The sequence below is a fragment of the Crinia signifera genome, chromosome 3, assembly GCF_055691185.1.
Source record: "Crinia signifera chromosome 3, ASM5569118v1, whole genome shotgun sequence".
NCBI classification, from domain to species: domain Eukaryota; kingdom Metazoa; phylum Chordata; class Amphibia; order Anura; family Myobatrachidae; genus Crinia; species Crinia signifera.
In genome coordinates, this window is record NC_139219.1 from 291,391,757 (window position 1) to 291,415,694 (window position 23,938).

The 23,938-nt window shown below is 45.7% G+C and overlaps 1 protein-coding gene across 1 annotated transcript; it reads left to right on the forward strand.

Annotated features, from left to right (window-relative positions):
- Positions 1–850: 850 nt before the first annotated feature.
- Positions 851–9,866, forward strand: LOC146064669 (C-C motif chemokine 12-like). The gene is made up of 4 exons (XM_083178441.1): positions 851–975; positions 2,552–2,663; positions 5,206–5,277; positions 8,244–9,866. Exons 1-4 carry the CDS (start codon positions 906–908, stop codon positions 8,284–8,286), a joined length of 297 nt encoding a protein of 98 aa, XP_083034567.1. The 5' UTR covers positions 851–905; the 3' UTR covers positions 8,287–9,866.
- The last annotated feature ends 14,072 nt before the right edge of the window (positions 9,867–23,938 follow it).

The following is a 23,938-nucleotide window of genomic DNA, read 5'->3' on the forward strand; positions in this document are numbered from 1 at the left end:
AGGGGTGTGCACTTTTGGCGCTGGTACTCAGGGGTGTGCAGTATGGGTGCTGGTACTCAGGGGTGTGCAGTATGGGCGCTGGTACTCAGGGGTGTGCAGTATGGGCGCTGGTACTCAGGTGTGTGCAGTATTGGCGCTGGTACTCAGGGGTGTCACTATGGGTGCTGGTACTCGGGGCGTGCAGTATCTGCGCTGGTACTCAGGTGTGTGCAGTATGGGCGCTGGTATTCAGGGGTGTGCAGTATGGGTGCTGGTACTCAGGTGTGTGCAGTATGGGCGCTGGTACTCAGGGGTGTGCAGTATGGGTGCTGGTACTCAGGTGTGTGCAGTATGGGCGCTGGTATTCAGGGGTGTGCAGTATGGGTGCTGGTACTCAGGTGTGTGCAGTATGGGCGCTGGTACTCAGGGGTATGCAGTATGGGCGCTGGTACTCAGGGGTGTGCACGTTTGGTGCTGGTACTCAGGGGTGTGCAGTATGGGTGCTGGTACTCAGGGGTGTGCAGTATTGGCGCTGGTACTCAGGGGTGTGGATTTTTGGTGCAGGTACTCAGGTGTGTGCAGTATGGGTGCTGGTACTCAGGTAAGCAGTATGGGTGGTAGTACTCAAGGGTGTGCAGATCTTGTATTAATGTGATGAGTACTAGCACCTATGTTCATAGAACTCAAGCAGAGATTTCCTGGCTGTGCTGTATAATACAACATGATGTGTCATCCAGCTTTGGCCTGCATGTGCTGTTGCAACAATCATTACATGGAAATAAAAAAATCATATCCTTTTCCTTTCAAAGTTCCTCAATTTAGACCTTTAAAAGAAGGCATCCCAATGTGTCCATCACACTGCTCAGCTGCCTTGCCTGCAAGAGAGGAGGACCCAGACCCAAGTAGACCAAAGGCCATCCAGAAACATGTGCTCAGCGAAGACAATGCTCTGCCTGTCTCTCCTCATCACATCTGCTATTGTCATAGCATCAGCTGGTAAGTGGGGATTCAAAGGGTCATGGTGAAGGTTTTGCTTAAAACAGAGGGGCAAATGTATTAAGCCTTAAAAAGAGATAAACGCAAGGGTGATAAAGAGCGATAAATGTCCAGCCAATCGCCTATAACTTGACAGTTAGGAGCTGATTGGCAGGACATTCATCGCTCTTTATCACCCTTGCGTTTATCTCTTTTAAGGGTTAATACATTGGCCCCCTTATGTCATACAGGAAGAATAAGGGAACATTGAAGAGACACCAGACTGCCCTATACACACTACAATGTACATAGTTCTCTAACCTGCAAACTTCTCCTATATTCTATCAATATACTGGAACCATATATTTCATTATGGTTACAGTCACAGCATGTGCAGCCTCCTCCATCCTGCCTCCTCCCCCCCCCCCCCCCCCCCCCCCCCTTCTTTGAATGGCAGTGCTTTAGAGTCTGAGCACCAGAGGCTATGGGGGGATGCGCTAACATCCACCACCCCACATCGCCGGCTACCACATTCTTAATATTCGCATGTACACTAACATACAGTATGTGATTATTAACGCAATGGACAGCTCTTGGGACAAGAGCTGTTCATTGCAATGGGGCTTCGGCACTGGACTTCCTGGACTGAGACCCAGTTGTCCCTCTGTACATGCATAGTGTGCATGCTGAAAACACCAGAAAAATGGCGCCGCATCATGCTATTCTTGTAAACTGCTTGGCACTCAAAATTGTGTAATAACTTTAATTTTAATTGACTTAGGGTGAGATCTATTAGGCTGAAAATGTGGTAAAACCCCTGTTTTACCACATTTTCATATGTACTAAAACCCGGCCGTACCAATACCGCCGGGCAGGGTATCGCCGCCTTTGGGTGGCGATACCCTAAAGAAGCCTATGTGCTTCTTTTCGCCGCCCGCCGCCTCCGCCGCAACCCTGCCGCCTCGCTGACCCCCCTCTCCCCCTCCCTCCGGCTTACCTTCCTGCAGGTCCTCCTGGACCCCGAAAGGTAAACCCCTCCTCCCCCTGGCAACGCAGCCAGATGTCCTCCTGGCTGCAGGGGGGAGGAGGAGGTGCCGGGGACAGCCATGTTGAGCTGCATCGGCTGCAGGGGAGCAGTATGTGGCTGGGAGGTGACGGAACCCCCACGCACACCACAGTACTTTTCTTTGTTTTTGTAGAAAAACGCACCTATTATAATAATAATTGTGAGGACTGGACTCGTGGGTGGTGAGGCTGTCTAGCTGCTCCCTTTCAGCAGGTTTCATTGCCGCACCCACGCCGCAGCTGACTCCGGCGCTCAGCCTCAGCCAGCGGGGCAGCCAGCGATGCTGCGGCAGGCATGTAAGTGCTGCGTGCGCCACCCGCCGGCGCCCACACATTCCCCACTGCCGCTCGCTCCCCCAAGCATCGCAATTGTGGTCTGAGGCTGCAAACAAAAATCTGTCATATTGGAGGAGCCATAAGTTCTTACTGGTGCCACAACAGAACATGTGAATGGATTGACTCCATTGTTGTGTCTTTCTAAAAACGTCTATTATTGTTCTCTAATGTATATCTCTATACTCATTATTTTCAGACACAGGCAAGACCATAAACTGCTGCACCGAGGTCTCCTCTGCTAAACCTATGTTTAACCTAACAGAATTTCATCTCCAAAAGGCAGCCCCACCATGTGTTGAAGCTGTAGTGTGAGTATTGGAGACCAAAATACTAACATTATTTTAGTATCACCTAAATGCATTAAATGGCCGTTGGAGCAATTTTTGTTAAAAACTGCTCAAAATCCTTTAGTTCACTTTTTTTTTTTTTTTTAGTAACCAGATTGCATTTCCCATACTTATAATGGGAGATGTGATCTGCCCAAATGTGATCTGCCCAAATGTACTACAAAAAAAAAAAACTGTGAAAAATTGCATTGAGTCCTGTTACTGGCAAATCACAGGCCTCAGATGCAATTTGGGGCTTCTACGCAGCTTCCTCTGGCCCCATTGCAGGGATTGCAGTGCATTGCAGTGCATTGCAGTGTGATCAGCTGTGTGTGTCTGAAGGACGCACCAGCTGATCAATATTTTAAACTTTATAAAAACAAAAAAGTCATACTCACCTTTCAAGGGTCAGGGGATCTGTGCTCCAGTGGGGGATGCTAGTCTCCGGGACTTCCTAAAGCATTGTGAACCTGGTGCAGTAAAGTGATGCTGGGGAGGGGACTATCTTTCTTTTCTGTCCCATGTATCTATGTGGATTTTTTGCTATGGGCAGTAGTGAACTTGCAATTAGGCATGTGCTTGGTGGCAGCACATGTTTGGAGGCAGCACTTGGATGTTTGGGTTGGTACTGTCAGTCGGAAATAACCAGTAACTGCAAGATATTTCCACTGAACTGTACCATATACCATCTGGCATGGATAGTAAATATGGTATGTCCAAATTAGGGCCCTTCAGCTGTTGTGAAACTACAAGTCCCATCATGCCTTGCCACAGTGTTGCTATAAGGGAATGCTAACTATGGCAAGGCATGCTGGGATGTGTAGTTTGACAACAGCTGGAGGGCCACAGTTTTGACATGCCTGCTGTAAGCTGTCCTACTGTACTTAGTAAATATGTGTCCTTATTGAACAAATTATGGGATGTTACAAATGTTGCTTTGGGGCCCACAAATGACTAGTTACAGTCCTAGGGGGTTATTTTGGTTCACCCCAAAACCATGTGCACTGCAGGGGGGGGGGGGGGAGATGTAAAATGTGCAGAGATATTTAGATTAGGGTAAGTTATTTTGTTTCTGTGCAGGGAAAATACTGACTGCTTTATTTTTTACACTGCAATACAGATCTCATTTTGAAGTAAAACCACACCCAAATCTAACTCTCTCTGTACAAGTAACATCTATCCCACCTGCAGTGCACATGGGTTTGTCCATCTAAGAAGGAATTTGACAGAAGGAGTGGACCAAACCCCCCCCCCCCCTAATTTAGGGTTAAATATTTAACCCCAGCATGAAAGTGTCAGCAAGTCTTATAGTATCTGTTTCCTACTCGCTCCGACTGGCACGGAGGGTCCCAAAAACCGGGTGTTGCTCCAAGATACCCAGAAAACTTGGGAAAGTCTTCAGGAGCTGGTCTAACCAAGTGAAGTAGGTAGTCTCAGTATGTGGTGTATCCAAACCCCTACATTCCTGGTGTGGCCACAATAATGCGTTGGGGTCCACCTTGCCCTTTCACCACCTCCTAGGCCGTGCCACATCCCCGATGATATGTACAGCCAGAAAGTCTGCAACCATGGTCTAGAAATATTATACGCAGGCTTGGATAAAAAAAATAAAAATTATTTTGTACCTTCAGGGCCGGCAACAGAAATCATGGGGCCCGGTACATGGACATCTCCAGGCCCCCTCCCCCCAAAAAACCCTCTTCACATATATGTGTGTGTAGATAGATAGATAGATAGATAGATAGATAGATAGATAGATAGATAGATACTCTCTCCCCTCCCCCAAGACACTTACCTGGTTAATTAAAAAGGTGGAGTAGACATTAAGCAGGTTCTCTGGACCTTTTTCCTGCAAATCTTCCCCTCACACTCCTCTGTTAATCTCCTCCCCTTTTTTCTGTACTCTCTATTTTTACTGGGGAAACCCTGGCTTCTCATTGATGGGCGGCGGCCATCTTTGTGTAGTCTGTATGGGGGCAGCCATCTTCTTTTAGCTCCTGCTGCATGCTTAGCAGCATACAGGAGCAGAGCCATCCTTTGCCTGGCTTTCGCAGCTAGACAGCAAATAGTTATACCAGGTGACAGGTAACCGAGACAGGGATAGCTCTGCATGTTTGTTGGCTCCAAGCCAGCGGTGGAGCAGACAGCATAATAAAAAAACGGAGTGCATTTTTTTTGTGCCCCGTGATCATGGGGCCCCTCCGAACCAGATGTCCCCCTTGACCCCCCTGCCGCCGGGCCTGTGTACCTTGGCAAAACCATATTGTCAGCTGTGTCCTTTCTAATTTTATGTGTAATATCAAAGCTGTCCAAAATATTTGCTCACTACATGCAAAAGCAATCAGTCATTTCCCCAATGTGCAATAAATCAATAAATGCACCCCCGTCCATTGCAACATGGTTTGGTCTTTTTTGTTTTGTTTTTTGCAAGTATGTATAAGCCCCAGTGTGTGCATTTGTGTTGTCTTTCTGCTTATTACTTAGATAAGTAGTATTCTCTAACAATGCATCTTCTTCCATTCAGATTTAAGACAATAGTTGGAAATTATCGTTGTGCCAAACCTAATGTCCGCTGGGTTAAGCTGGAGATGAAAAGGTAAATGTAACTGCTCTGTCTATGAGACTATGCTGCATGGTATTACAACATCGTGGAACTGGTGTATTCAATATATAATGTAACATTAAACAGACTCAGGGAACATTGTGGCTTATAGATGCAATGATACATTTCACCTCCCTAGCTACTAACCCAGGGGTCAGGAACCTTTTTGACTAAGAGAGCCATGAAAGCAAAATATTTGGAAATTTATTTCAGTGAGAGCCATATAATATATTTTAAAAGTGAATTCAAGTAAATGTCAGTATAAAACGCCTCTGAATTTATTCTTTTAAATAATGTTGTTATAATACTCACCATTAATGCGAGCAGTATAACACACATAATGCCCCCAGCAGTATACCCCACATAATGCCCCCAGCAGTATACCACACATAATGCCCCCAGCAGTATAACACACACATAATGCCCCCAGCAGTATAATAGAAGTGCACAGAATGCCCCCAGCAGTATACCACACATAATGCCCCCAGCAGTATACCACACATAATGCCCCCAGCAGTATAACACACATAATGCCTCCAGCAGTATACCCCACATAATGCCCCCAGCAGTATACCACACATAATGCCCCCAGCAGTATACCACACATAATGCCCCCAGCAGGAACACAGATAATGCCCCCAGCAGTATAACACACATAATGCCCCCAGCAGTATACCACACATAATGCCTCCAGCAGTATACCACACATAATGCCCCCAGCAGGAACACAGATAATGCCCCCAGCAGTATAACACACATAATGCCCCCAGCAGTATAACACACATAATGCCCCCAGCAGTATAACACACATAATGCCTCCAGCAGTATACCCCACATAATGCCCCCAGCAGTATAACACACACATAATGCCCCCAGCAGTATACCACAGATAATGCCCCCAGCAGTATAACACACACATAATGCCCCCAGCAGTATAATAGAAGTGCACAGAATGCCCCCAGCAGTATACCACACATGATGCCCCCAGCAGTATACCACACATAATGCCCCCAGCAGTATACCACACATAATGCCCCCAGCAGTATACCACACATAATGCCCCCAGCAGTATACCACACATAATGCCCCCAGCAGTATAATAGAAGTGCACAGAATGCCCCAGCACAAACTTACTGCTGTAAGTTACACTCACCGTCAGTGTCCAAAAGCCTCCAGCACCCGTGTGGCGCGCAGTGATTCCCCACGTGTCAGCAGAGGTGGGGAGCCTATCAGCGCGGCGGGCAGCCTGTCAGCACGGCGGGTGTGGGATGTAGCTGGAAGAGCCTACAGTACACACTGCGGCGTATCAGCTCTTCCACCCACATCCCCCCCCCCGCCGCCGCGCTGACGGCTCAATCCATTCCCCCGATGTCAGCCGCGTATCCTCATAGAAAGGGGATAAAAAATCAGGCAGTCTGCGAGCCATATGCAATCATCAAAAGAGCCACACCTGGCTCGCGAGCCATTGGTTCCCGACCCCTGTACTAACCGATAGTTTTCCCAGACAGTGCACAGTGCAGTGGCAAACTGACCATTTCCTTAGGGTTTTTTCACAAGCTCCGAAATCCAGCACGGCCAGGAAGCCGTGCTGCACACAGTAGTTTACAATGGAGGGGATGGCCACAGCCCAGCAGCCATCCCTTCCAGTGGTGGGATCCGGCTGCAACCAGGCGGCTGGGCCGTGGCCGTCCAGTGTGAATGGACACAATTGTGTCCATTATTAACTACAGTGTGCGGCACGGCTTTTCGTCGTGCGGGATTTCGCTGCCCGGCAGGAGCCGGAGCGTGTGAAATAGCCCTTAGGGGTTTCCAAATGCAGTCCACATTCTCCACTCTGCAGGATTTTGGAGCATGTGCGGGAGTCTGGGGGAGCGGTACAAGAACCTAGTAACGACACTGGACATTTATGTAAACATTGGTCATTTTATACACTGGATACTGAACGGAATACAATATAAATATCTAACTATATAGATGGTCTAAATAGTAAAGGCTGTATCAAACATTTAAATAAGAAAAATAAGTGGTCAGGAAAAGTTTAAATATAACATAATAAAGAAATAAATACACAAACCTACAGTAACAGAACCAGTACTGTACTTTCTAAGCTCACATTCTCCCACCTCATGGTAAGGCTCCTGTCTCTTCCGGTAGCTACTTTCTGGTCCAGTACAGTGATTGAGGATCCACACACAGCAACCAGACCCTTAAATTGCATGATGTAACGGCAGCTCTAGCAATCATATTATATACCATTGCTATACACCGAGCTACTTGCAAAGAGTAGGGGGGGTTTCTGGGCAACCGGAATCCCCCCCCCCCTTCCTGCATTTGCCTATAAGTGTGCCACATTCTGTCTGATGCGCTTGCCATGCTTCGGGCTCGGTGACTACTGCCGGTTGGCACACTTCGGCTCAAAAAAGTGAAAACCCATTTTTGACTGTCGACCTTCCCAATGTTGACCTTATGCGTGTGTCGACATTTTGACCCTGTCAACATTAAGCAGATTGGCCTTTTTCATCTGTCGACCTAAGGCCTTCAGTGGTCGACCCAATATATTGGCCTTTCCTATGTCGACCTCCACCTAATGTAGAGAATGGAGCAGTGCCATAGGCTACAGTATGTATATGGGCCCAACCACGTCATCCACATCATCCCATTTTAAAGTTCCAGTGAATATAGTTGACCTCACTGGACCTTTCTAGTTGTAGTGCTATTGGTGGAACTATAGGGTGCTCCAATGCTAGATTATTTATAATTTCAGACCCTGCACTGTCGCAGACTGCAAACTGTTAGGTGCGCTCCAAAAATGTCCAAGTAGCCCCACATACAGTAGTTATGCTCAGAAAGGGTAAATGTCCATATATAGACACCAGTAGTGATGTATATTGCACTATTGACTGAAAGAGGGTGTTTTATCTATCCACGCGATTAATAATATAATATATATATTTTTTTAGGTTAAGTAAAGAAGCGCAACAAAATAAGAATGCTACAGCATAATGCAGAAGTGCCGGAATACAAGCAACTCAGCAATCAGCCATGTCACATAAAAATCGATCCAGGATCATCGATGGAGAATGACGTTTACAAGACATATCTGAATGCAACTACATGTAATTTATAAATATTTAATTTGGTGGCCGTTTGCCGTCCAGTTAATTTATTCTGTCACAGTTTTTGTTAACAGACCTGGAAAAGAAAACATATTTTGTATTTATTAAAAATATTCAGTGTTAAGCTGGGTACACACTAGACAATATTCCTAATGATTTTGCCAAATCTGACGGGTCGGAACCACAAAATCTGAATATCGTCCAGTGTGTATACACTACAGTATGTTGGTGATGACCACACATCACAAGCGACCGCACATCACAAGCGACTTTCACCGTCAACTCTGCATGCACGTTGACAATGATATCGCTGGGTACACACAGCGTTTAGTGTGTACCCACCTTCTGCGGGGATTGTGGTATATAAATAGTACAGTGCAATATGCACTAATGTTGAAATCCTTACATGAAAATTATTCTAATGCCCATTGCCTAAACTTTTACCGTTTTTGATTCATAGGGGGCAATTTACTCAGATATGAGTTCTATTTCGTATGGGATGTTGCTACGGCAACCAATCTATTCTCTTCTAGAAGATGCTAAATAAATAAGAAGTCGGTTCTGATTGGTTGCCCCTAGCAACATCCCATCTGAACTAGAATTCCCGTCTTCGTAAATAAACCCCATAGGATTTGTTTGTTGCACTTTTAGTTTGTATAATTTACAGATCCAGAATCCTTAGCAGTAATTTAACATACTGTACCAGCCAATGTTTAATAAGAAAAAAAGCAACATCCTAATAGGCCACGAGAACCAAAAAATCGTTACTGTGCTGCTGAAAATGGGATAATAGAGTTTTTCGTTATTTATTAATGCAGCATGGGGATGCAAGGAGCTAATAGAGAGGGATTGATGTTATGGGGTCGGAGATGGGATGTTATGTAAAACCCCTATTCCGAGTATGATCACTTACTGCTAAACTCTATGGATCGTTAGTTCACAATTACATTTCACAGCGCAATGCTCTAATTTACCCCATTTATTTCCCAAGTGCAATAACTGAGATTACATTAAAGGTGCAGTACAACACTGCTGAGTTCTAATTATTCCTAAATGATTGCATTTGGGAAATAAATTAGACAAGCAGAGTGCAGAAAATGGGTAATGAGGCACATACAGTACATACATCGGATATCTGATTGGCTTCTATATATCAGCATAAATTGTGCTAAGTCTCCTTTAGTAAGATCAGTAACCGGCTTATCAATGTTATGACTAGGTGGATGCCAGTGCTGTGTACAGATTATATGCAAATGGTTATTACTGACGGTATGCACGTGTATTTTATATTTCCTGACATGTATTTATTAAACACTTCCCTTCTTCCCCGTTTACTGAAAAATGACATGGATTATTTATTAATAATGTAATAATAACTTAACTGTTTTGGAAATATTAATTTACATGGAACCGAAAAGTCTGCCCATATACAGTATGACAAGTCTCAATAAAATATTTATAACTGAATTTCCCTCTCTTCTTTTTATTTGTGTGTTGTGTATTATTGGCATGATTTGTTACCTAAAGCTGTGTACACACGGTGCAGGTGCAATATATGGCTCAGTGTCCGGTTTTCATAAGCGACCAGAGATGGTCGCTGATGAACAGGGGCCTCTGCCGGGGGAGCCGTAGAGGGAAGCTCCTGCCACCAGCGACCATAAGGGGGATGAACACAGGAGCGCGCACCCAGCGATTTATCGCAGCAGCACAAACAAATCACTGGCAATATGGTCGCTCAGCGACCATATTGCCAGCGATATTGTACCGTGTGTACACAGCTTATTAGTGTATATGCAGAGTCATTTAAACCACATAATCCCCACATGGCCGCACCAGGATTCACACACTCAGAATAGACTAAAAAGGTATGGCCCGATTCAGTAACCATCAGTCCCCGGCATATTCGCACTGGGGACAGATGTTTTCACTCTGCACATGCGTATATTCTAATATGCCCATGTGCAGGGCCGCTGTGCGGACACCTTTGGTGACTTGCACAGTTGCCGAGGTGTTCACAAAGGGGGACGGGATGGAGGCGGTCTGAGGAATGGTGAATGGGGACGTCCAGCGTTTCCTGGGCATACCCACAAAAATGGTGGGTGCATCCAGGAAAACGCTGGGTGTCCCAAGGCCAATGACTGCCGGGGGTGGGCGGCTGAGGTCGCATGACGTAAGTGCCCGCTCAGTTATATTTGGTCGCCGACCATCAAAAGACTTTTCCCCTGATCGCAAATGGGCCCACCCCCGTACGCTCCCGTGTCAATGGATGTTTCTGCTATTCATCCATTCGCAATGGCGGGCAGCATTAGAGGGCTCGCTAAGCAGCAAATCTTTGCTGCTTAGTGAGCCTTACTGAATTAGGCCCATAATGATGGTCACATGCCAATCAGATCTCATGGACCAGCAGCCAATCAGGAGTGGCACAGTGGCCATTCCTGATCCAAGGCCTGCAGAGGCACCAGATGTGAACTGTTCTCTGCACTGTTTCTCTGTGGCTGCCTGCCACTGCTAGCTGAAAACAGCAGGCTTCCCGGTGTACTGGACAGGGGGCAAGGAGAGATCATGATGCTATGGGGGCGATTCTGTAACACAGAAATGCGGTAAAAAGCCCGTTATCGGGGATTTTACCACATTTCTGTATGCTGTATTAGCCCACCGGAGTGTTCGTGCTGCGGAGGGAGTAGCCAGCAAAAGCTGGCAATTCCCTGCAGAAGCCTATGGGCTTCTTACCGCAGCGCTGTTTGAGGGATCCGTCACGGATCATTCGCAGTGTGCCCTGCGGCTGGCGCCGGGGTCTGCGCATGCTCAGATGGACTCCGGGGTCAAAGACCCGGAAGTCCAGTGCCGGCACCGCATCGCAAGGGACAGCTCTTATCGCAAGAGCTGTCCCTTGCGTTAATAACGGCATGTGTTACAGCATATGCCGTTATTAAAATTGCGGTAGCCGGCGAAGGGGGGCCGCGGATGTTACAACATCCCGCCCTATATGAGCCTGAGGATGGGAAGAATGATGGGAAAGGCAGATACAGGAAGAGGTGAGGGCAACACAGTCACAGCTGAAAGAAACTTTTGATATCTCTCAACATCCCTGCATGTATCATACCTTCTCTCCATCCCTATATGTCTCCTGTGTCATTGAGAGGGGCGGTGGTGGGTACTTTTTACCCAGGCCCAGGTCCTGCGGCTCCCTCCCCAGGCCCCGTTGCAGAGATAGAGCAGTGGGAGTAGACAGCATAGACTGCCACTGTAGCACAGCCTCTCTCTGTCCCCCGGCACATAGACTGCACCCCACCCACAATTTTTATTTTTTTTACAGGGGCGTGGCCACCTCCCATACCGCTGACCATGCCTTGTGGTTCTCCAAGTCCCTGCATGTGGTGCAGGCTTGCAGGGACTTGTAGTTCGACAACATTACACAATAGCTTAATCTAATCTTAACCATTTATCAGTCCAGTGCCCACCACCCATGGGGCACTGGGGACAGCCTCTGGCTTCAGCCTGGGCAGGGGTAATTCTGGAGGGAGGACCCCTTTAATGGGGGGTCCCCACTCCTCCAGGGTCCCTGCCCGGGCTGACCAAACTTGCATAAAAAGTTTCCCTGGCTGTGGTATTACCATGTTGGTTTTTTCGGCCTGGTGCTGGATGCCAAAATATGGGGGACCCATAGTCATTTTGTCCCCCATATTTTGGGAACCAGGACCGGCCCTTGAGCCTGGTGCTGGTTTTAGAAAACATGGGGATCCCCTATGATTTTTATCCCCTGAATTTCTAAAACCAGGACCTGCTCTTTGAGCCCAGGTCTGGTTATGCTCAGGAGGGGGGACCCCATGCTGGGTTTTTTTCACGAATGTTAACTTTTACACATTTTTTTAAAAGATCGCACTGGCCTGTGCATGGTTCCGTCAAACTCGGAATGTTGAACTTGCTTTATTTGTTTTGCGCTTTTTAGTATTGCTTTCCAGAAAATCGCTTTCTTAATAGAAATTTGCGAGTTGTATACTTTATAATGGGAAAACACCTGGATGCGAATTGAAGTGTGAGATAAACTGGAAAGGTCAGAATGTGTGATTTTTGCAGCAAAAATTGAGATATTTACTACAATTCGGACCCTATTAAATTGTCAATTTCAGAAAAACGAGCAAATTCGGCAGTTTAAAAAAAAAATTGCTAACATCGAAATATTACATGTCACCGAGAGTCTCTCTCAAATGACTGCAAATGGGTGGCCAGCAGTGCTTGCTAGAGGCATGCCATAGGCTTGTGCAGTCAACACAACAGAAAAACCATGGCAAACACCCATACAAATAATACTGCACAGGATTTCCAATAACTAATATACAAAGTACCAAAGGCTCGATTCAGGTTGATCCACTGGGCTGCAAATGATCAAATGACAGATCTGAATTACCCCCCAAGTCTTGATATTATATCAATACTTTTATAGAGGTTGAATTTTGGGGGGTTTGGTTCAGGGGATATTATGTCTGAGCACTTTGGGGATGATTAGAGATTAGTTATACTCACCACCAGAGCTGCTGCAGGTACCGCCGGAACACCAGGAATGTTTTGTCCACATTCTTATTGAGTCAACATTTCATCAGTGTTGACATCAGTTGACTTGGTTATTGTGCCTGATTCAGACCTGAGCACTGGGCTGCGAATTTTGCAGCCCAAGCAATTAACCTGAGCGTGGTATGCTTTGCGCATGCGCGAGCCACCCGTGAGAAGGCAGCCAGTGATGGCTATCGATCATTGGCCGCTCACAGACTGATTAACACCCTGCGGCCATTTGGGGCCGGTAACCCTGCGTTTTCTTCACAGTGTTCTACATCCTCGTTTCCACGTCACAGTCTGCAAAGTCTTCACACTGTACTTCTTCATCTTCAGTCACAGTTTGCAATCCTTCAGTATTATTCATTCCCGTAATAGATCCGGTTCCGAATCCTCCATCTACAAGTGTCTATAACGATTTAGTTCGGAAGAAAGTACAACTTAATCTCACATTGTCTACTTAATTGAACTGTATAGTGAAAATCTTCTGATCATTCTTCGAGTGTCCTCCATCTTCTTTCGGTGATTACCCATCCAGGGTTTCTCCAGATGCTTTTTACATGAGAAAGCATTACATACGTCCACCAAGCTTCCAGCTCACTCCAACCACCACTTCCTCAGCTACCCATCACCTGCCAGTTCCACAAACCAAGCCTAGCGTGACAGTGGGATCAGTGGCGTAACTACTTAATATGCGTCCCCCTGCCATACTGCAGACAGTTTTTAAGGATGCTAGAGGAGGCCACCACCTCCTCTAGCATCCTCAAAAACTGTCTGCAGTATGGGGGCAGCCATTTTCTAAGTGTCACTTTTCATTATAGCAGCAGGAGCCGGCGCCGGGAGAGACGGGACCGTGACCGCAGATGCAGCAGGCCAGGTACCGGCAGACAGGAGCGGGTAACTATAGCCCCGCAGACCCCCCAGTGCCCACACTTTCCCTGCCACCGTGGGGGCTGTGGAGCTATAGTTACGCCACTGAGTGGGAAAATTACTGAAAATTACTGACCCAGCAAAATAGATTAGCTCGCGTGTGCATGATTAATAATCCACCAAACCTGTTGGTAGAACTGGAGTTGAGAAACACTGTTACAGTGTATTTCCTATCTAATTAATCATTGTGTGTCATAAATTATGATGGAATCAGAAACTGTGTAATAGGGTCCCAAATATTAACCTATAGGCCCCTGGTGTCCACAAATGTCTGGATGTTATGCAATCATGACCCCATTATGCAACCTCTGCCACCATTAGCTGACACAATTCCTGATGGACTGCAGAGACATCAGATGGAGGCAGATTTGTGCCTACCATACAGCTGAGAGCCAAACAATCCATTATACAGAGATTGCCAATCCAATCTGTATTATTTATAAGCCCTCAGTCCAAAGTCTATGGGCCAGATGTATGAAGCTTCCAAAAGTGATAAAATGGAGAGTGATAAACAGCCAGCCAATCAGCTCCTAATATGTAATTAAGCTTCACATTGGAAGTAAAACAATCATAGATGGAGGATAAAAGAGGAAAATACAGAAATAGGAGATATAGAGTTGCAACGTCTAATGGTGCATCCACACAGGCCAATGTGGCGGCCCCTGACATCGATTCGATATTGGTCACCGCCGGTAACCGGCTGGGTGCCATCATTGGTTGGCTGGGAGGTAGGGAGGAACAGTGGTTGGGGGGGGGGGAGGGGGCCATACTGCTCATTCTGAAATAGTAGAAATAGACATTCTACAATCGATTCCGATGCCACAAGGTTTCACATATGGACAGAATCGGAATCAGGTGCTGCATAGCAAGGTGTGATTTGCACTGTGTACTATCCCATTTTGACTATATAGTCATATAGGTAGTGCAAATCGCTCCGTGTGGGCACGCCATAAGGACTTCTACAAAACATGAGGAGGGAAGATAATGGCATGGAATGGGGCAGGTATATTATGTGAGGGGTGTTGTGCTGTTCCCTCCCTCACTCCATAATTTTTTATGGGTCCATCATGATTGCGGCTCTTTTTCTTTTTTCTTACATGGTTCTACTAAACATTTTTGTCACATGTCCTTTTTCCCTTTTTTGCATAAACAGTAAATGAAACACATCCTAGAACCTCTGTAAGTTAATGAATGCAAAATCAGCAGTTTATAAATTGCTGGATTAAGTATGAACAATGTGTCAGTTTCATTTTCCATTGTATTTATAGCTCCTTCTAGGAAAAATCGTTAATCATCATTTTACAGAAGGTCGTGAATATATTATGAATGTATTATGAATGTATTAACATTAATGTATTAACTTTATTTAGATTGCAAAACAGTTACTACTGCACATAATCTGTTTTTATGGGTCACTAAATCAAATAAATATAACAATACAGCAAATCAACTATGCCCCGATTTTGGATGATGATAAGGTTGCACATCTACAACATGGCTTGTTTGTTCCAACAAGGGCCCTTATTCTGGTTGGTGCGGTCGAGCCGCATATGCGGCTCCGACCGCACCAGACGAATCCCCGCCCACCATACGGTTCGCCACGGCCGTCCGTACACGGACGGCTGGCGAACCGCACGAAAATGGTGGAGGCGTACGCCTCCACCATGCTGGGAGCTGCCCCCTGCATTCGATGGTCGACGACCATCGAAGGCAGGACCGCACGCCGCGGCAGCTCCCGCAAGCTGAGACCACACGGACAATCGTCCGTGTGGTAGCTTGTATGGGGGCTGAAAGCTGACATCCGGCGACGTCAGCTTTCCGCCCCCATGAGTGGCGTCATGCCCTCATTACCATGCGTACGCCCCGCGTTTGCATGGGAACGCCCATGAAACGCGGGGCGTACACATAGGGAAATGAGGGGATGAAGCCCCTCACGCCCCTATACGCCCCCTTTGCGGCGTCTAAATTTTTACCACGGAGAATTCCCCTGCACATGCGCAGAGTGACCTCTGCGCATGTGCAGAGAGAAAACATCGGCGGTACGGCCGCACGCGGGCCGTACCGAGCCGATTAGAATAAGGGCCACAATCCGCACGAAGGGGAAAATGTCATGGATTTTGGTGGCAAGTGGACACTTGTGGCAAATCGTCTAAAAATATGTTTTTAAACTGTCAGATTTAATTCCTGGTATTGGCAGAGTTCTAATGCCATTTGAGAAGAGCTGCATTAAAGGGGGCTCAGGGGTTAGTAACCCCGGGCCTCCCTCTATCTAGGGCCCCCTGTGGTCTGTATGTATTTAACAAAAGAAATTTTTTAAGCTAAAGGTCTTTTGAATGGGAGTGGGGTAGTGCTGCAGGTTCACCTATCTGCCGATGTGACAATGCATCGGGAGCTGAAGCACACTGGCTGTACAAGTGCATTACTGGGAGTTGACCAAGTCCCATGAGACTTTGCAGAAGAAGTCAGAGGCTGAGAGGCTTGTGCTGTGCTCTGATTGGTGGAGCTCATCATATGCCCATGGAGGACAGCAGCAGCAGCCTCGTGATGGGAAGGTTTTATCAGAGGCAGTGATGAGCCTGTGAGGTCTTCTACAGAGCAAGGTACAGAGGTAGAAACACAGGCTTTTCATGTGGTGTATATTTTTTTCTCCCCCCCCCCCCTGCAGTTAGCCACTGAGCCTTTAACCTGAGCCCTTTATGTGCACTTCCTTTTCGAGTTTTCAGATTATCAGCCTGTTGTACATTCTAGATCCTGCAAGACATACTCTTGAACAATACATGATTATAGAATTCAGAGATATTGTTACATATATTTGCGCAAATTCATGTGTAAGCCTCCAAGCCATCGTCAAGGCTTCTCTGTATATTGGGGGGCGCTAGCACTATATCTAGATACAGTGTGCAGCACCCCAAAAAACTGCATATGATAGAAAGCCCAGAGTAACACACCAGTGAAAATACTATATTGTTAATACATATTATTGATAGAAAGCTGAAGCTATATATAGAAAGTGAAATAAAAAAATAATAAAATGTAATTAAATTATTAAAGAAATAGTGTTAGTGAGAGAAAAACAAAAACAAATTGTGCTAAGTGTTAATAGAATGTAATGATGTACCACACTGAGGCAAGATAATAGAATTCAGAGATATTGGTTGCAGTGGCGGTTTTTACCTATGGGCTGCAGGGCTGCAACCCCCCAGGTAAAATCCGCCACTGTAGTGAAGCCAGATGCAGTCAGACTGCACTGGCTTCACTGTGACTGTGACTTCCTATTGGAAGTCCAAACTGCCATTTGCAAAGGCAGTCCCATTGGGAGGTGTTCCTTCCCTCTGGGAATCCATTCTGTGGACTGCCGTGCAATAACGGTGATTGCGCATGTGCAGTACCTATAGCGGTACTGCGCAGGCGCTGGTCCCGGTGGCTGTCATTTGTATTGTAAAGGTGTCGGGACCAAGATTTCTTCTATGGGCTGTTGCCGAAGCAGCCCATAGAAGCTGGCTGCATGCGCCAGTCCCGGTGCCTGCAATCATAGGACAGGTGCCGGGAACCAGAGGAGAGAGGCAGCGGTGGCGACAGGGGGAGGGGGGTGCCTGCGGCCAAAGGCAGCCCCCCTCCCCCAAAAAGATAGGAGCCGCCACTGATTGGTTACATATATTTGCTCAAATTTATGTGTAAGCATTCAGCACCACTCACAGTCCAGTCGTTTCCACCTGAAAAATATTTCCTGGATCAGACCCTATCTCACCCCCAGGATGCTACAAAGACCCTCATCCACTCACTAGTCATCTCCAGAGTGGACTACTGTAATCTCCTCCTATCTGGCCTCCCTTTAAAATGCCTCTCCCACTCCAATGTTTGTGCAGTGGCGGCTCTTACCATTATAAAGGAGGGGGCTGCCGCAATGTGGGCCCCCCCCCCCCTCCTCTACTGCCGTTGCCGTCCCAGCCACAGCCGCTGTCCCCGGAAGTCCATGCAGGCGCACACCCCTGCCCCCTGCACGGGGCCAGAGAATGCACAGTACCTTCATACATACTACGAATGCGCTGGCCCAAGCCTCCGTGGGCTGCCTTCACAGCAGCCCCCGGAGGCTTGATCGGGTTCCCAGGTTCCGGCGCATGCGCAGTATGGTCCACAATACTGTGCATGCGCAGAACCCATTTTGGGGGCTGCCGCGCATTTGCGCAGAGAGAGGCATCCCGGAGGGAGGGAACACCTCCCGATGGGATGCCTTGAATGAATGGCAGGTCAGACTTCCAAATGAAGTCACTGCCAGTCACAGTGAAGCCAGTCCAGTCTCACAGACTGCATCTGGCTTCACTTTAGGCAGAGACAGTGGCGGATTTTACCTGGGGGGGCTGCAGCCCATAGGTAAAAACCACCACTGATCCTCAATGCTGCTGCCCAGCTCACCATCCTCTCCAAGTATGCTATGACCCCCTCCCCTCTCTTACAAGCCCTACACTGGCTCCCCTTCCCCTTCAGAATACAATTCAAGCCCCTCACACTCACTTACAAAGCTATCACCCATTCTTCTCCTACCTACATATCTGACCTTATCACTCTTACACTCCCGCCTGCCCTCTCGCCTCTCCTACCAACTTGTTACTTCCTCCCATACCCGCCTCCAAGATATTGGCCATTGTACTCCATATTTCTGGAATTCTCTACCCCTCCCTATCAGACTTGCCAGCTCCCTACAAAACTTTAAATGGCTCTCAAGACCCACTTCTTCATTAAATCTAACCATCTCTCATCCTAATCTTCTGTTTTTGCTCACTTCTATCCATGATGTGTCACATCAGTCTGTCTGCCCCTTCCCTTTAGAATGTAAGCTCTCACGAGCAGGGCCCTCTCTTCTGGCACCATATAAATAAACAATAATAATAATAATCAGTAAAATGTCATGGGGGAGGGTAGCAGGCAGATAAAAAATGAATTGTTAAGCTACTGTTCGTATAGCATCCATAAGTGCTGAACATGCAGACACTAACAGGACAAGATACAGAAAGCTGCATCTTCTGCCATGAAACCCCTGGCAACGAGCGTGGAATCCCGTGGCAATGAGCATTAAACCCCTGACAATGAGTAAGCCATTAAATCAAATCAAATCAAAAGCATAACTGTGGGCCATAATTTATAAAGGACATTATTGTATGTAGAGCATAAAATGGTGTTAGGGCATAACTGAGTGTGGCATAATATGTAATGGGCATTATAGTGTATGGCATATTGTATAAGGGGCATTAGGGTGTGTGGTATATTTTATAAGGGGGGATTAAGGTGTGTAGCATATTTGTAAGGGGCATTATAGTGTGCGGTATCATCTGTTTGCAATACTATAAAGAGGAAAATGACAAATAATGGGCCTGATTCAGACCTGATTACTGCTGTGCAAATTTGCACGGCATCCGTTTATTGAAGGACTGGGCATGCATACAGGTCATAGCGTGCATGAGCGAGGACAAACATTGACAGATGAATCTATTCGCAAGCCTGTCTCTGTTGCAGAGTTTTGGAAGTGTCAGAGTTACGCACACTTGCACAAACTGGGAATACGAATGGCGAGTGAGTTGCGTATGGATTGTCAGCTGTACGACAATCAGAGATATTTTCGCAGACCATTCGCAGACTTGAACAGGGCGGGATTTCACTCTGTCTGGGCAGCAACTATCTGATTGTGGGGCTCTGAAAAAGTACACAGCAGTGATTAGCATACTGTACCTCCAAACTGTCCCAATTACAGTGGGACAGTCCCGCTATTTGGAGACTGTCCCTCTATCCGTCCCAAAGGAGGAGCAGCAGAGATTGGTGAGGAAATGCTTTGTGTCTGCGCATGGAGGGAGGGAGGGCAGGAGGGGGCCAGAGGCTGCCCAGTCACTAGAGCGCTGGTCACGCCCCCGAAAATTATCAAAACAGCGGTTGCAGCTCTATAAACCGCCCCCTTTAACCAAGTCCACCTACTCTCCCCTTAGCCCTGCCCCCTTTTTTGGATAGATGTGCCTTCGGTGTTGAGAGGTATGGATTAGGTCTGAATCAGACCCATGGGGCATAAAATCGGGGATGTTTTTCTCCTGTGGTGGCTAATGTCTGGGCACGCAGGCTGCCAAAGAGGGGTACACGGTAGTCTTTTTCTGTAAAGTATATCCCTTGCAATGATGCCACACCCCATGTTGGAGTGTGCTCACCTATGGCACACACAAATTCTTTGTTCTTAAAATATATATATATAGCGGGTAGGGGTGATTTTTTTATCTGTTCAGACATTTACTTCACTACACTTTATTAGTGTTTGTCATGGGTTTAATTATCATAAAAAATGGATCAGTGATTAAGATAATCACACCTTTCACAACTGGTTCTTAGAAACTCCCACGCAGGGCTAGAAATTTTTTTTTTTTCTAGCCCAAATTTTTGGGAGGTACTGCCTAGCGGGAAGGGGTTGTGGCCTATACCCGTGACGCTCCCATGAGGTCACCATTTTTGCCACTGTGGGGGCATGAATAGACACATCTATTCACGGGTGACAGGGGAGGGACTCCCAGCTCCCCCACACACACACTGCAGGACACTGCCGGCCCCAGGCGGGATGTGGGAATGTCCCCAACAAACAGGACGTTCCCGTGCAAAGCGGAATAGTTAGGAGGTATGCCTTAAGTCTCGATATTTGCAAACCTTCCCAAAATATGTTTTACTAATGTTATATAGAAATAATTCGCAACAAGCATTTAAGCATAAACACAACCATATGCGGAGCTAGACATTAAGCACAGTATAACACACCACCTCGACAGCGCAACACACTTTGCATAGTGTTAGCAGGAACGCATTTAGAACAAGTAGATGCTGTAAGATTTGCAAGAAGAACGTTTAATGATGAACATATAACTTGGATGACATGCTGCACTCTGGACTTGCTGCACCACCAGCTACTGCATAATGATCAGTTAGTGAGAAACAGGAAGTACCTGAAAAACTTTATCAACAACTATCAGACATACACTGACAATATCTATCTATAAGCACAGTTGAGAACAGTGGTTGCTATAATAAACATACAGAAGTCTAACACCCCCACTCAACTACTGCTTCTCAAACAAGTCCCATTCTAGATCTGATATCCTCAAACTTTGGCCTTGGTACTGGCTTTGTCATAATATCAGCTAACATATTGTCAGTCTCACAATATTCAAGAAGAATTACATTTTGCTCCACTAGATCACGTAGAAAATGATGCTTCACATCAACATGTTTGGTTCTAGCATTTATCTTTTAACTGTTTGCAAGTTTTATACATCCCTGATTGTCCTCAAACAATACCGTTGGTTTTGCTACTGACTCTCCAAAATCCTGTAGTAACTGACGTAACCAAACAACTTCTTGACTGGCATAAGCTGCTGAGATGTATTCCGCTTCTGTTGATGATAAGGCAACTGACATTTGCTTTTTGCTGGACCATGATATTAGGCTGTCTCCAACCTTGAATAGGTAGCCACTTGTTGACTTACGATCCTTGTAATCACCTGCCCAGTCTGAATACACATATCCTGTCAATTCAAGATTTCCTTTTTCTGACAATGTCAGGTTCAAGTCCTGTGTGTGTTTAAGGTACTGCATGACTCTCTTAATTGCATTCCAATCTCTTTGACGAGGTTTACTCACACGCCTACAAAGATGAGACATGGCAACTGAAATATCTGGCCTTGTAGTGGTTGCCACATATATAAGTGCCCCCACTGCTTGTCTGTATTGTTCATTATTGGGCAAGAGATCATCTTCTCCTTCCAGTTTGAGATAAGCTGCATCCATTGGCGTAGTCACACCTTTAGCCTCTGACATTTTAAACTGATTGAGAATTTTAGTAATTTTAGCAGATTGATTGAGCAGAAAACTTCCATCTTCTTTCCGCTGTATCTGGATTCCTAGATAGTATGTCACCTCTCCCAGATCTTTAGTTTCAAAGTGTGAATTCAGAACTTCACTTAACTTTTTGATTTCTTCATTTTCTTCATGGGCAATAATCAAATCATCCACATACAAGAGTAGATACATCCACTTCCCATCTTCAAACTTGGAGTATAGGCATGAGTCTGCCTTACTTCTTGTGAACATTTAGTTTAGTAAAACTTCATTTATTTTACTGTTCCATGCTCTAGCTGATTGTTTGAGACCATAGAGTGATTTTTGTAATTTGCAGACAAGATGCTCTTTGCCCTCTACTATATAACCTTCAGGCTGAGCCATGTACAATTCTTCTTCAATATCACCATTGAGAAAAGCAGTTTTAATGTCAAAATGCCTTACTTCCATATTTCTTAAAGCAGCTATGGCCATCAAGGTTCTGAAAGTACTCTGTTTCGCAACTGGTGCAAAAGTTGCATCATAATCTTCACCATATTTTTGAGTATAGCCCTTTGCTACTAATCTTGCTTTAAATCTGTGGACTTTACCTTCAGAGTCATATTTGGTTTTAAAAACCCATTTACATCCAACTGCATGTTTTCCTACAGGTAACTCTGTAAGTTCCCATGTCTGGAGCTGTTTAAGAGATTCCATTTCTTCATCAGCTGCTTTAATCCATTTTTCCTTTTTATTAGTGGGCAGTTTTTGCATGTCTTTCCAGGATTCTGGTTCAGGTTCTGGTGCTGTTCGTGCAAGATAAGATAGTCGCTTTGGTGGAATATTCTTATTACACCTTGTAGAACTCCTGACTAGAGGTAGAGGTAATCTTTCCTCTTCAGCAGTAACAGGATCACTTATAGCAACTTCAATATTATTTTCTTCTACTGACGGTGGTTGTTCTTCAAGCTGCACTGCCTGTGTCATTTCTTCAAATGTAAGATACACTGAGTTTTCATCAATTATAACGCTTCTACTTATTGTCACCTGGTTGGTTTCTTTATGTAGAATTCTGTATCCCTTTTGAGACTCACTGTAACCTACGAGCACTCCTTCCTCTGCTCGAGCATCCCATTTTGAGCGCTTTTCCTTTGGAACATGTACAAATGCTTTACTTCCAAATATTTTAATATGATGCAGGTCAGGCTTCTTTCCATTCCATAGTTCATATGGAGTCTTTTCAGTTGTTTTACCTAATAAACGATTTTGGAGATAACAGGCTGTCATGATTGCTTCTCCCCAGTAAGTTGCTGGCAAATCTGCATCAAAGAGCATGCTCCGCCCACTTTCACATAGTGTCCGATTCATTCTTTCAGCGACACCATTTTGCTCTGGATTATATGGTACCGTAGTCTGGAATGTAACTCCATGTCTTTTCAGAATGGTTTGTGTTTTGCCACTCTTGTATTCTGTGCCATTATCTGCACGCATTATTTTTGGAAATCTTCCGAACTTGTTGTTTACTTGGGCAAGATATTCTTCAAGTTTTTCTGAGACTTCATCCTTACTTTGCAGCAGGTAAAGAGTTGTGAATTTGGAGTAATCATCAATGAATGTAAGAAAATATCTTTTCTGTCCTGGGGTCATATTTTTCATTGGTCCACATACATCTGTGTGAATTATATCCAGACAATTTTCAGCTCTACTATTACTTGCTTTTGGAAAAGGTTTTCTTGTCATTTTCCCTTTTAGGCAGCTGGTACACTTCATCATTTGTGTGCAAGGATCAATTTTGATACCATTTGCATGCTGTTCTTGGGCTAGTTTTCTTATTGCTGCTGGATTTCTGTGCCCTAGACGACGGTGCCATACATGGATGCAGTTAACATGCTCCTGCTTAGCGGTATTAACAACTTCTCTGCACTTTAACTGATATAGCTCATCTTTGATAGTTCCTTCTGCAAGAATGTGGCTTCCATTTGTAATAATACACTTGTCACCTTTAAATGTCACAATATGTCCTTGCTTGGCGAGCTTTTTCACTGATAGCAGGTTAGTGTCAAGATTGGGCACATACAGTACATTCTTCATAAATATTTTTCTGGTAAATGTTGGAGAGACTGGACAGTAAAGATAACCTTCCCCTATTCCTCCTGAAACCATGTATTGTCCATTAGCTGTAGCTATTCTTTCTGAATTACTTTGGTCCAACTGAGTAA

Excerpts from the sequence above, each read along its gene's own strand:
- LOC146064669 (XM_083178441.1), top strand. The coding sequence starts at position 906 with ATGTGCTCAGCGAAGACAATGCTCTGCCTGTCTCTCCTCATCACATCT. Across the intron at positions 976-2,551 it reads TATTGTCATAGCATCAGCTG|ACACAGGCAAGACCATAAAC; the intron begins GTAAGTGGGGAT and ends CATTATTTTCAG. Across the intron at positions 2,664-5,205 it reads CCATGTGTTGAAGCTGTAGT|ATTTAAGACAATAGTTGGAA; the intron begins GTGAGTATTGGA and ends TCTTCCATTCAG.